This window comes from Xyrauchen texanus, chromosome 14 (genome assembly GCF_025860055.1).
Source record: "Xyrauchen texanus isolate HMW12.3.18 chromosome 14, RBS_HiC_50CHRs, whole genome shotgun sequence".
Classification (NCBI taxonomy): Eukaryota; Metazoa; Chordata; class Actinopteri; order Cypriniformes; family Catostomidae; genus Xyrauchen; species Xyrauchen texanus.
The window spans coordinates 27,210,525-27,225,586 of NC_068289.1; the positions used below are offsets into that span (position 1 = coordinate 27,210,525).

Sequence of the window (15,062 nt, forward strand, 5' to 3'; positions counted from 1 at the left end):
ACATTTCCTAGCACTTGATGGTGCTAGGAAGTGTAATCAAGCTTGAAATCATGATCGTGCCTAGAGACTGCAATGGCTAGATATACAGTGAAAAAGGAGTTACATTTGAGTCAGTTCTCACCCAAAACCGATTCGATTGTTCACTTCAAAAGACATGGTTTTGGACCCCATTCACTTGTATGGACCTACAGAGCTGAGATATTCTTCTAAAAATCTTTGTGTTCTACAGAAAAAGGGATGCATGAGTGAGTAAATGAGAGAATTTTCATTTTTTTGGTTAACTGTCCTTTGAAGAGCTGTGTATATTGAGAATTTATATGACCTAGTCTTAAAATTCACCTTATTAAAATTGGTCTTTTGCTGTTAAGCTTGCAATGTTATCAAAAAACCAGAAGTGAATCCACCAAGAACAGTGGTCAAAACCATATAACTAAAAGGCTGATGTACTTTACAGCTCAAAAAACAAGTTTCAATGGAAAAAAATAATATAACCACTTTAATAAAAATATGAAATGCACATTTCAGCTTTAAACCTCCATTGTATGTACATTACTGTACACCCAATTTTACAATTGATCGTACAAGCTGAGGGACCAGTCAAAATGATTGTCTGTGATCAAGAGTAAGTCACAGTTGTCCATAAAGGTTAACTTATACTGAACATTCCGGAAGTTGGAAAATTCCTTTCAGTTGGGCAGGTGTGTTAATGTTTGTTGCAGAGATTATTGTGTACAAACAAACATAGTTAAATATGTAACTATTGCCATCTCAACATTTTGATAAATAATATATACTTTGCTTTAGCCGTTGAGGGAGCCTGCTTCCCTTTTTTCTCCCAAATTAAACATCTTGCTCTTAATGGTAATATTCATTCTGTTTTCTCTGTTTAATGCACTGCTTGAGCATTTAAATAATTTTATATGTGCCTGATTACCAAAAACTTAAATGCATACACAACCTACAAAATCACTCTATATACACATTAATCATATAACAAGTCAGTGTTGTGGAAGATTCTATCCCCCCAATAATCCTACACCCCTTGAACACAAAGTGATTCTATTGGCTGAAAGAATTTCTAATTGTGTTTGGTGCTTGATTATAAATCCAACAAAATCACTTTATGATGTATGTTCATATAACATAACCATATAGCCGGATATGGTTATGGTTGGGCTACTAACTTAGCATGTTGTTAGCCAATAAAATAGTGCTAGCTGCTAGCCTGCTAAAGATTAGAATATCACATATCTAGGGATGTCCCATTTTTTTGAGAATGAGGATGAGTTCCAATAATTTTTTGTTGGTACGCGCCGATACAGAGTCCGATATATGTTTTTTGTTTTTGATTTTAAATATTATTTCTGAACTCCATATTAACAGTTTTTTTTTCCAGTTTGATCATAAAAATGTTGTTTAAATAAATTCATTAAAAATTAAATCAAATGAAAGTATAACAATAAAATTTCAATATGATATTGTATTATTCTTTGTCAAATTAAGTGCTTTTATTCAGAACATGATGGTGTTTTTCCATGTACAAGCTCTAAATGGTCTTAATGTCAACACAACACAGGCTCCACACATTCACAAGCACTCACATTTAAAATGCTGCATATACAAACGATATATTTAGCAAATTAAATCACAGTTTTTGCTGTTTAATAATCTCACAATTACATGACGTGATTTTAATATGTACGATGAATGTTTAAGTAACGTCATTCGCAGGTCAGATGGTATCGTTTTTTGTTTTTAAGTACTAGTGCATAAAAATTGATACCAGTATTGGTATCGGGACATCCCTACACAAATCTTTTAACCTGCTAGCCTAGCATATACCCCACACAAGTTACTTGGTCAGTTTGTAAAAAAGGTTGCAACAGTATATTATTTGCGATCTGTCCATGCCGCGATTGGGCCGGGGTTTAGCGAAGCATTTAGATGCATGCTGTCCTGTCAAGAAACTAAATGTAAAACATTAACTATAAGATGAAAGTTATTAATTATTGCCTCATTCTATGAGTAGAATACACAAAATCAGGAAAATAAGCTGTTTTAACCACTCTGTGATGATTTAAAGTAAAATATAATAAGATAATGTGTAATGTTTACATTGTGCCTTCATGGTGCTAATGCTTACATGCTATACGTGGACATAATCTGAACTGGTTACCATTTAATATTGTATTTTACAGACTTTTGTATACTCAATTTAAAAACAATCACTATATGGTCTTGGAAAATGTGTTTATGCGAACAATTGTCCAGATCGCGTTTAGTTTGCACTAGCTCAACAATTCTGCACTGCAGGGTGTTCATATTTACTGATGTCAACGAGTGGAGAAATGAACCAGAATTTTTTTTTTTTGCATCAAAGGAGGTAGGGTACCGGGTTTCACCCACCGATAATGTGAACCAATCGCAGTGAGAAAGTGTAACATTAGCGGTACAATATTTTCCTGTGTTCGTGCTGGCAAGCTGTTTCAAACTACCGAATCAAACTTACAAACACCTTTTTGGCCAGATTTGGTTTGAAATTACTTATTTTGCGTTCTTTCTTCAATTTTGCTAGAATTATATTAATTTTGTACCTTTGTAGACCTACTATTTATAATTTGTAGCTACCACTGCTACAAAATGAAAAACAAGAAGGCTATTTTGATTATCTAGAACTAGATATCACAATCTTGATACATTTTTGAACAGGCATTACACAGCTACCTCTTGGGGTCCAAGGAGAATAGGATACTTTGAGGGTATCGAATCTTGCACAACACCACTTCTCTTGTGACCTGATGTTTCATTTCAGTCGTATCTTCCATCTGTGCCTCAGGATCCTACCACTTTCCTGGAATGGGGATCCCACACTCATACCAGGCCACATAGTTGATCTGGGAATTTCCTCCAATCTCCCCAAAACTGACAGGCTCTTGACGCATAGCCCGGAAATAGCCTTGATAAAAGAAGAAAAATCATCATGTCTCTCGACCTCGGCCTTATTTAAACTTGATATTAAGATCCGTTTCAAGTGATCCAGTTACAAGTGGACATAACTAAATACAGGTGTAAATAGGGTGCAAAACATTTTGAGATCAGATCAATCAAACCACCTTTACAAGTACTCAAAACTACTGCACTAAAACAAGGCTACGTGTGACACTATTTTCCAATAGAAAAAACCTACAACGTGCATGCATATACATAATCAAGACTTCACAGAACTTCTTTAGTATTGCTGATATCAACATGCAGAGATACAGATCGTTTGAAGCATGCATATTCAAAGTTCATTTTATACTGGTACTCTGTTTATATATTTTCTGCATGAAATAGCACATTTGTAGTTAGATTAAAATGCATGTATAATTGGGAGAATTGTGTCGATTTAATGCCGCTTTCTATTTCATTTTTTTTTTTTTTTTTTGGGAACTATCAACATGCAGTACAGTAAAATTTTTATGTAGTAATTGATGTATGCAGTCATGAAATCAGAGACCTTCCTCAAATGGCCACAGGATACGCATTTTACTTCCGGGTGTAAATGGTGATGTGTCTTCAATTCAGTGGCGGGCTGTGCATTTAAAATCTAGGCCTTCAGTGTGATTCATGCCATTAAGAAAACACAGTTTCACAATGAATAAGACATCTTATGCCTTTGGGCATCATACATTATGTCGCAGCTAATTAGTAATACCAATTGACATTTTAAAAACACATCCACAAAGGAAAGCCAGAACTTGAAACGACACTTAATGCTCATGAAAGCCTAATTTTAACTGCAGCATGACTCTTTTGTGAAATGAACATCTCCCGAACAGACATTCAAAAATAAGAATTTTTCATATGAATCTATCAAGGAGGTCTATAATACCTGGAAAAATCGTTCTAATAACATTTGCGATTTAAATGTTGCCTGCAATAAATTTCGTTTCGTCAGGGTACACGGTTATGTTGCATTCCATTCAAGTTGGATGTGGGATATTCCTACTTGATATCTCCAACCATAAATGCATTCCATTGCCAGATATTCAGAAGATGACGTGTAATAAAACAAAACTGCAATGCTCCCGTTAGCTTAGCAGGGGTTTGACTCTCATTAGAGATGTCTCCTAGCAAACCAACTGATAAACAATGCTGCAGCACTAGCATTTGTGCTTCAGGTGTACGATTATCAAAAGAGATTATAATGTTTTATACACCTGTTTCAGCAGGTGGGTGTTAAACAAGCTTTAATATCATGTAATGTGGAAACAAACTAATTTATCGAAATTACTTGATAAAGTGAATGTTTATCACTTACTTTGTATATCACCTTGAGTGTCAACATGTTTGTGTGACATGCCCCTGCATCTCGGAGAAATCGGAGTTGAGAATTTCTGTTGTAAGTTGTAATTCTCACTTCAAGATGCATTCCATTGCACTTTTCCTAGTAGGAAGTTGTAAAATCTGACTTTCTGAGTTGAATGTAATGCAGCACTACTTTTCAAAACTTGATCCGACACTGAATTCTCAAGGAGCCTAATTTTCACTTAGAAAACTTCTGATGTTGCTCTAACAATGCAAAAAGCACTTACCAATTTACTTGACGTGAAAATAAGTGCTCAATTCCCATTTAATGAAGTAAGCAATCACATGGTCATGCAGATCATCTCTTGTTTTTAAATCCATAAGGATCTCTTTCTCAATGGCAATAACAGATTTGTTGGCCCTAAGAATTTCAATCCATGTATCTTCCGTTCATTCCATTTCTGTTTTGAAATTAAAAAAAGGATAACGAAAAATTGTCTCATTTACTTACATAACCTTGGTTCCCTGAGACGAAGGGAACATGACATTTCCAATGTCAGCCGCACTACAAGACTCAGAGTTCTGGAGGTACGAGTGATGCGCTCCTTGTTCTCAGTCAGAAATTTTGAGGAAATGGTGCACCTGTTTTTTAGTGGACAGTTTTGCACCAAAACAGAAGGGGCTCAAACACCATAGCCAATATTAGAATATTGGCATTATTGTGGAGAGGTTTTAACTATGTCACATAAGCAGGCATTCCCCATATGCATTAATAAACAAAATGTCTTGTTCCCGTCGTCTCAGGGAACCAAGGTTATGTAAGTAAATGAGACAATTTTTCGTTATCCTTTTTTTAATTACGAATGTCTCGGTTACGTACGTAACCGAGACATTCCCTTATGACTCAGTACACTTGACATTGCATTTATTAACGCATATGGGGAACAGAATTCCATCACACCACACTACCTGACATAACCTCCCAGAAAGGAAGCATGATGGCGCAGTCACGTGGGATGGCTAAAGACAAGAGTATGCTGCAGTGAGTGAGTTTGTCCTAAAAGGGAGGAGCATAATAATAATATACATATTTGGCCAATGGATAGCAAGCTCTCTAAAGAGAGATGACTTGTGAAGAGAGAGATGTTACATCTAGGTTATAAAACCTTGTGAATATGTTTTGGGAGGACCGTCCTGCTGCAAAACACATGTCCACCATTTGTTCATGACCATGAGGAGGCCATGCCTCTAGTTGAGTGTGTTTTAACACAAATTGGGCAAGTCTTACCCTGCGACTCATAAGCTAGGCAATTGTATTGACAATCCATTGAGATAGTCTTTGCTTAGAGACAGACATTCCTTTTGTGCATCATCCATAGCATACAAAGAGCTGATCAGACACTCTGACACTCTGGTGTGTACGCTCAACGTATGCGTGTAGTGCCCTCACAGGCCATATAAAATGCAATTATTGTTCCTCACGAACATGACATTGTGATCTGTGATGTTAGCTGCCTTGAAACATCACACAGGTCACATAAACTACAACACATAGAGACAGAATCATCTAGATATCACATAAAGACTGTGTCTTTTCCCCCAAAAAATTGCTTCTAAATATTAGATCTCTTTCTACCAAAGCAATAATTATAAATGAAATGATTACAGATCATTGTTTGGATGTGCTCTGTTTGTCTGAAACCTAGCTTAAACCAGATGAATATATTTGTTTAAATGAATCTATTCCCCCAGGTTATTGTTATAAACATGAGCCTCGTCTGAAGGGTCGAGGAGGAGGTGTTGCTACAATTTACAGTGATGTTTTTGGTGTTACTCAGAGGACAGGATATACATTTTTTTAAAGTATTTTGAACTAATAATGCTTAATGTGACACCATCAGATATAAATAAAAAACTCTGTCATCTTTTACCCTTGCTACAGTATATAGATCACCCGGGCCTTATTCTGATTTCCTTGGTGAATTAGCAAATTTTTTGATAGAGCTTAAACTGTTGGTGACTTGATCAAAGTGACACATTGGGATTGGGATTAGCATTTATCAATATTCTCAACTCTCTTGGAGTCAGACAAAATGAAACAGGACCAACTCATCACCATAATCATACGCTAGATTTAATTCTGTCATATGGAGTTGATGTTGATAATATAGAAATTCTGCAGCAGAGCGATGACATCTCGGATCATTACCTCGTCTCTTGCATGCTGCAATCAGCTAATGTTACTCAATCTACACCACGCTATCGTTCAGGTAGAACTATTCTTTCGACCACTAAAGATAGCTTCACTCATACTCTTCCAGATCTATCTCATATACTCAATAAACCCCAAAGCCCAGAAGAACTTGATGAAATAACAAAAAATTTAAATGCAGTCTTCTCTAGCACCCTTGATGTTGTCGCCCCACTTCGATTAAAGAAAATTAAAGAAATAAGCCCTGCACCATGGTACAATGATCACACTCATGCTCTCAAGAGAGCAGCTCGGAAAATGGAGTGCATGTGGAAAATTCAAAATTAGAAGTATTTCAGGGTGCATGGAAGGATAGTGTCTGTAGCTACAAACACGCACTCAAAGCTGCCAGGTCAGCATATTTTAGTAAACTCATAGAAAATAACCACAACAATCCTAGATGTTTATTCAGTACTGTGGCTAAATTGGTTAGGAATAAAGCCTCAACCGAACCAGATATTACATCACAGCTCAAGAGTAATGACTTCATGAATTTCTTTACAGATAAAATTGAAATAATCAGAAATAAAATTGGAATTATGCAATCATCTGTCATAGCACCTCAGAAAACAGCGTCGAATAATTTCCCTCATGTGCAACTTCAATCCTTCGCTATCATAGGTCATGAAGAGCTAACAAAACTTATCGAAACATCAAAAGCCACAACTTGTTTGTTAGATCCTATACCAACTAAGCTCTTAAAAGAGGTATCTCCTGTAATATCAGAACCTCTTCTTAATATCATTAACTCCTCGCTATGCTTAGGACATGTCCCAAGAAACTTTAAAATGGCAATTATCAAACCGCTAATTAAGAAGCCACAACTTAATCCTGGAGAACTTGCTAATTATAGACCAATTTCAAATCTCCCGTTTATGTCAAAAATACTAGAAAAGGTAGTATCCTCCCAAATATGTTCATTTCTACAGAGAAATAGTATATATGAAGAATTTCAATCAGGATTTAGGCCTCATCACAGTACAGAGACTGCACTTATCAGAGTTACAAATGACTTGCTCTTATCATCTGATCGCGGCTGCATTTCTTTTCTAGTGCTTTTAGATCTTAGTGCTGCATTCGACATGACAGATCACAACATTCTATTGAATAGGCTAGAGAATTATGTTGGAATTTGTGGAGTGGCATTAGCATGGTTTAGGTAATATTTAGCAGACCGCTACCACTTTGTCTATGTAAATGAGGAATTGTCAAACCAAACAAAAGTAAAATATGGAGTGCCACAGGGATCAGTTTTAGGGCCTCTGCTTTTCTCCATGTATATGCTTCCCCTGGGAGATATTATCAGGAATCGTGGAATAAGTTTCCACTGCTATGCTGACGATACACAACTTTATATTTCTTCAAAACCTGATGAGATTTCACAATTCTCAAAATTAGCAGAGTGTATTAATGAAATAAAAGATTGGATGGCCAGAAATTTCCTTCTACTCAATTCTGACAAAACAGAGGTTCTAATTATTGGACCAAAAATAAGCCACTAAAATATAATTTGACTCTAGATGGATGTACTGTTACATCATCTTCAACAGCGAAGAACTTAGGTGTTATATTTGATACCAATCTGTCCTTTGAAAATCAAATTACAAATGTTTGTAGAACAGCATTCTTCCACCTAAGAAATATTGCTAAATTAAGGCATATGCTCTCGGTTGCTGATGCCGAAAAACTAATTCATGCGTTCATGACCTCAAGACTAGATTATTGTAATGCATTACTGGGAGGATGTCCAGCAAGATCAATAAATAAACTTCAATTGGTTCAAAATGCAGCAGCCAGAGTGCTGACGAGAACCAAGAAATATGATCATATTAGCTCCATTTTATCATCGTTACATTGGCTACCTGTTAAATTCCGTATTGATTTTAAAATTCGGTTAACTACGTACAAAGCTTTGAATGGTCTAGCTCCGCAGTACTTAAGTGATCTTCTACCACGCTATATTCCAACACGTTCATTAAGATCGCAAAATTCTGGCCTATTAATAGTTCCTAGAATATCAAAATCCACTAAAGGAGGAAGATCCTTTTCATATTTGGCTCCTAAACTATGGAATAGTCTCCCAAACACTGTTCGAGATGCAGACACACTCTCTCAGTTTAAGTCTAGACTAAAGACTCATCTATTTAGCCAGGCATACACCTAATTTATCCTCCAACCCACAATTAGGCTGCTTTAGTTGGGTCTGCCGGATCCAGAAACCAGAAACATTGAGCATGGTCTCTAACTCTGCAATAAATTAAATGGCATCTACGCTTACATCTTTTTATTTGTTTCCCTGTCTCAACCTCGGGACTCCTATCCTGAGGTCACCAGAACCGGCTGGATCCAGCACCATTCCTGCATCATGTTGGACTCCACTGCTACATGTCGCAGAATGATGATGACTAAATGCAGCCGGTGCCAGCCAAACATCACTTCAATCTATTATGACGGACTTCAGAGGATGAAATGATGCCAACTCCAACCTGCATCACCTCAGTCTATTTATGGACTACGATCTTGAAATGAAATGCTTAGACTAACTATTGCCAACAAAAGCCTTCATCAGCCAATTAACAAGGACAATTGCATCTATGTGCACTTCTGCAATTAATCAAGATGGACTTCAAAGACTTTGGTCATTAATCTTACAGTTCAAACACAATCGATGTTTAATCACTGACCCTTAACACTTAGTTTAATAATTTTAAACCATGATTTTACCTATACATAATTAATATTTACATTACATTCATAATGTTAGCCACAGGGGAACTGGCCCCCACAGTGAGTCTGGTTTCTCCCAAGGTTATTTTTCTCCATTAATCTACATCTTATGGAGTTTTGTGTTCCTTTCCACAGTCGCCTACAGCTTGCTCACTGGGGTTATTAATACAATTATCATTTAATTATTTTTAAACACTATTAAAAATAGTATTTTATCTAAATTACACAATGATGATTAATCGACTTTATAGACATTACAGGTTTATCATCTGTTAATGCTGATATTCTGTAAAGCTGCTTTGAAACGATGTGTGTTGTGAAAGGCGCTATACAAATAAAATTGACTTGACTTTACTATTTCGGCTCATAACACTGGTGCGTATTCGGGTGAAACTGTGGAAACACAGAAGGCCTTGCAAATTGGATCGTATAACCATGTTCAATAATTTTTTGCACCCATTCTGAAATACCCTTTAGGGCTCGCCACACGTCTGTGTAACAATTTGGTTTGTTTACCGTATGATATAATGCGTCGCTCACGATAGGGAAGCAGTTGCACATAATGTGAGTGCTTTGAAGAGGAAATAGGGCTCTTAATTGAGAATGTGTGAGCATCTTGCATTTAATTGAGTGCAAGACACAGAAACATTTTGAACAATATTGTGAACAATAATATTCCTTTCCTTGCAAACAGTAGTGAGGAGATAGGGAACAATTTCACTGCAAAAGGTTGTGCCCATCAGTAGCGCTTTTGCTTTGCATGCTGATACACAGGTGTCGGTGAGGCAGCAATTATGGGGCTTTAAGTCGGGCGCTGGCTTAAAACAGAGCAAGGGCAAACCGGCTATGATGTACTCAGTTTGGGCATAAAGTGTCTCATAGCCTGTGACTGCTGCTGAATCACGACGTAACATTCAGCAAACTCATTCACAGAGCAGCTAAAGAGGCCAGCTGGAGAGACTGGAGCATCCAACATAGTGGCGTTTTCCTTATCAATAATTTCTGTTAGGGTCAACCGTATATGTCGATCCAGAACTGCCAGGTTGCCCATGGACTTGCTGATGGCCTGCGCAGTTACTTTCGTGCCATGTAGTGCTGTCTGTAGCAGTGCGGAGCTCTCTGAATGGCTCTGGATCGTAGCCATGCTCGTCCATTTGCTTGGCTTGAAATACCTGGAGCATCCACGGTTTGGAAGGATGTATGGGACATGATTTCCATGGCCTTTTACTCGCTGGGCAGATGTGTGCCGCTACCGCCGTCTCCATATTCTTCCCCGTGATCCACATTAGATGCGTCACTGCACAAGCATGCCGAGAAGGGTACGCGCCAAGACTTAGACAGTTTGTTTGAACTTTAGGGAAGAATGGAGTTGATTTGCAGGACGCTGACATTTGACGGAATCAGGACTGCAGAAACCATTCATCAAGGTGAGGCTGTTCAGTTTCCTCTGGGGGAGACCACTCAAGGTGAAGTTTTTTGTAAGATTATATATGCAGAAGAATTCTACCAACATGATTTGAAACGAGAAAAACCCAGCCTTTCAGTTTGGAATGTTTCCACTTCATAAATTACCGGCCTTCAGCCAGAACCCCCACCCAGTTACACCAGGCTGTTCTGTGTAAGGATGCAAGGACCATCAGATGCACCGAAATTTCGGCCACCAAATATATTCGGCCGAAAATTACACTTTTTGTTTTGGCCGAAAGAGAAAAAAGGCCGAAAATATATGCCTCCCCGTCCCTCATTGCTCAGGTTTCACTCTCGAACGATCTAGCCATTATCACGGCGCTACCAAGCAAAGGCCGTTGTCAGTGGTGTGGAAATACTTCAAAGCAGTACCTATGCTCCCTATACGCATATGACGCAGTCTGCGTAGGGCACTGTAAAGAGATCAATGGAAAGGAGGGGGTGAGAACCGGCTTGATAATATAAATAATAGTTTTAATGATAAACTTAAAACAAAAGACAAACACACATGACGGACATGTCCGTAAACGATCTCTCTCTCCTGCACGATCCTCTGCAGTCAACCTTTATCCCTCACGGAGGCTTAATTAGCCTAATACGGGACCGGGTGTGTAGGATCACAACCCGGCCCCGCCCTCCGACCTCCGCCCTGCCACAGGCACCAATGCACCAACTCCCTAGGGGGGCACCAGAAAGATGCCATGTGAGGTCTCGACGTCCCGAGAGAGCTCATCACTTTCTATGGTTCACAAACCCATGAGAAGGCCTCGCTTCACAGCTAACCTAATTCATACAGAAAATAAACTTCGATCGGACAGAGATCAAAACTTCGACGGAACAAACATTCGACCAAGAACCAAGCCACACGAAGAACGCAAGGAAACACCACAAAGACAAACAAGTACATCTCCAATATTGTGCTCAAAGCGCTGGTGTATTAATTAAATAATTTGGGTAATCTGATAGCAAATCGATGTAGACTCAAAGAAGAATGAAATGGTTCTTAAGGTATTGTCAACAGACTCCATAAAGTAAATTTTCACTGTACTGATCACTCTTTTCACCAACCAGTCTTATGTATATATGTGTTGGATTAGATTTATGTTTAGAATAGTAATAAAGTTTGTCTGTGTTCAAAGACGACGTGACTGTGTTATATTTTGACAAATAATCTCATCCCTGTTTCTAAAAGATTTCGCTTTGACGCTGTACATAAATACATGTGATATTATTTTCAATAAACCATGAGAATAATATAACTCCAATAAGTGAATTAATCATAATTCACTTATTAAAGCTTTATGCTCCCCCAGAAAATTTTCTGAGATTCTGAATTTGGGGTTTTCATAAGCTGTAAGCCATAATCATCAAAATTATATCAAATAAAGGCTTGAAATATCTTACTTTGCTTGTAATGAGTCTATATAAAATATTAGTTTCACCTTTTAAGTTGAATTACTGAAATTAATGAACTTTTGCACGATATTCTAATTTTTCGAGTTTCACCTGTATCTTCTTTTCTCTTTGATATATATATCATGGCTAAATAAACACTTGATAGCATAAAATGCTTGAGAAAAACATGAATCAGTCCAAACGCAACAGCCAGCATTATCTGAAGTTTATTTGAAGTGAAGTGCGTTATACAGTTTATGGTGTGTTCTCTTCGCCAACATCCAATTCAGTTACTTGAATAACTCGAGAAACAACAAAAGTTAAAGGGTTCACAGGTTGGACAGTGCAGATTCAGTGGCTTTTTACCAGCATATCAGTTTTCACTGGTTTATAACCAGAGGTTATTTTTACAGGGCATTTTACAGACGGTAAAATAGTCAACGAGATAATCTTTTTTGGCACGTGAACGTGCAGTAATTTTTACCTTTTCCCACGTCCCCATATAAAAATAAGTTCCAGCATCTATGATCCTCACAGGAACAGCAGAGCATACTGTAGGTTAAAAGCGTCAATCCTTGTTAGCCTTTACGTGATCTTCCGTGGACATTTTGGGAAATAACAGCCTACAGATGAGTTACAGAAAATTGGAAAATCTCATTTACAAAATCAGTATTAAGGTATTTTTCTCAAACTTAATTTTACGAATGAATACATCTAGGTTACGGATGTAACCTCCATTCCCTGATGGAGGGAACGAGACATTGTGTCGAAGAAGCGACACTAGGGGTCTCTCTTGAGAGCCTTTCGCATCTCTGATCTATGAGAAAAGGCCAATTGGCAGACATAATTTGCATGTCCCGCCCCCGGACATACGGGTATAAAGGGAGAGAAATACGTCTGTTTCATTCAGGATTTTTCTGAGGAGCCGACAATGAGGTTCACAACGTCTCGTTCCCTCCATCAGGGAATGGAGTTTACATCCGTAACCTAGACATTCCCCATCTGTTGCTCACTTCGACTTTGTGTCGAAGAAGCGACACTAGGGGTCCAATTCAAATCACGCCATGCTCTGAACCGTGTACGTGCGCCGCTGACACAGGTGCGGGCAGGTAGCTTGCGTGCCAAAACAACAGGCTGTGCCAGGCTGCATGTACCCTTCCCCATAAAATCGTCAAAACCTTCTGGTTCTTTACACCCCGATAGGGGGAACAAGGCGACATGCCAAGCATGGGAGCAAGCCATGCCATCCACGCCTTTTTTCTCTCTATGTTTCTTGCATAGAGTAAAAGCAGCTGGGGCCATCTTAACGCTATCACACACATCGGGGTTCTTTCCCAGTTTTCCTATTCTTTCAGGGGGGAAAGACCCTGCGGAGACCACACCTGCCCAGACTGGGGGAGGTAAAGGGTGGTGAAATACATCACATCACTTTTAGGTCACATGTAGAGAATGGCATGGTGGTAGATCCTACCTCATTGGGAGGGAGGAGTTGCTACACACACGGCGACTGGGGGTCCGTGAGGACTGCCCAAGGGAGACGCGGGTCCGCTCGCAAGGGGACCGTACCATGGAAAATACACACAGTGGGAAAAGTCCACGTGGGAGCCTGTCCTGTGGAGCACCTATTCCTGTACAGGGTAAATTAAGTACCTGCATTGGTCTTGGTCGGTGAATTCCTCCGCTGAATTCACGAACCAGAGGGCTAGGAGGAGTCATCCAGGGAGCCGAGTTCATGGGAACTCCTGGGGTAAAAGTGCACAGTATTACCTCAGCGGAGGGAAAGGACGCTAGATGCAAACGGTCCACCCGGTCAGTTTGTCAGAATGTACCGAGTTCTACCTGCTCGTACCTGAGAAAGCACGGGACGAAACCGACTCAACCCTGAGATTGTAAAATCTCGCAAAGGTATTGGGTGTTGCCCAACCCACTGCTCTGCATATGTCTGCTAGGGAGGTGCCCCTGGCCAGTGCCCATGAGGACGCAACAGTTCTTTTTGAGTGTGCTCGGACCCGCGCGGGGGGGGGGCACGGCCTGGGTGTGATAGGCCAACGTAATGGCGTCCACTACCCAGTGGTAAAGCCTCTGTTTGGAGACAGCATTCCCTTTTCGCTGTCCACCAAAGCAGACAAAGAGCTGCTCAGATCGTCTAAAGCTCTGCGTGCGGTCCAAGTAGATACGCAAAGCATGTACCGGACACAGCAATGAAGGGGCTGGGCCTGCCTCCTCCAGAGGCAGCGCTTGCAGGTTCACTACCTGGTCCCTGAAGGGAGTGGAAGGAACCTTGGGCACGTAGCCCGGTGCAGTCTTAGGATCACGTGCGTGTCTGCCGGACCGAACTCCAGGCAGGTGTCGCTGACAGAGAACGCTTGCAGGTTCCTGACCCTTTTGATGGAGGCGAGCGTGATCAGGAGGGCCGTCTTCCAGGAGTGGGCCCTGAGAGATCCCAGGAGGTGACTAGGCTTGGCCGGGAGGGATTTAACCTCCGGGCGCCTCTTAGAAACCTGATAATTAAGCCGTGCTTACCCAAAAACTTGCCGTCTAATGTGTCGTGGTGGGCCGCGATAGCAGCTACATACACCTTCAAGGTGGAGGGGGACAGCCTCCCCTCCAACCTCTCCAGCAGGAATGAGAGCACTGAAGGAGAAAGCCGCTGGTATACACCGTAGATCCAACAGCAATCGTTCAGAGATGGGAGGAAACAGACTGTGACTCGCAGCTCGCTGCATACACAACCGATTGGCAGAAAAATTTCAGAATGAAACGGACACCTTTCCCTCCCTTTATACCCATATGTCCGGGGGCGGGACATGCAAATTATGTATGCCAATTTCTCATTAGCCTTTTCTCATAGATCAGAGATGTGAAAGGCTCTCAAGAGAGACCCCTTGTGTCGCTTCTTCGACACAATGTCGAAGTGAGCGACAGATGGGGA

At 39.9% G+C, this 15,062-nt stretch overlaps 1 protein-coding gene across 3 annotated transcripts in view; it reads right to left on the reverse strand.

The window, feature by feature from the left end:
• Positions 1-89: 89 nt before the first annotated feature.
• LOC127655112 (target of Nesh-SH3-like) overlaps positions 90-15,062 on the reverse strand; it is a 51,916-nt gene continuing 36,943 nt past the window's right edge. For 2 of the 3 annotated variants that reach the window (XM_052142742.1, XM_052142739.1), the window contains one exon: positions 91-2,956. In XM_052142742.1, coding sequence (XP_051998702.1) covers positions 2,841-2,956 — 116 coding nt within the window. In that variant the 3' untranslated portion in view covers positions 91-2,840. Of the gene's footprint in view, positions 2,957-15,062 lie in introns of all 3 variants that reach the window. The other variant, XM_052142741.1, reaches the window with a different exon arrangement.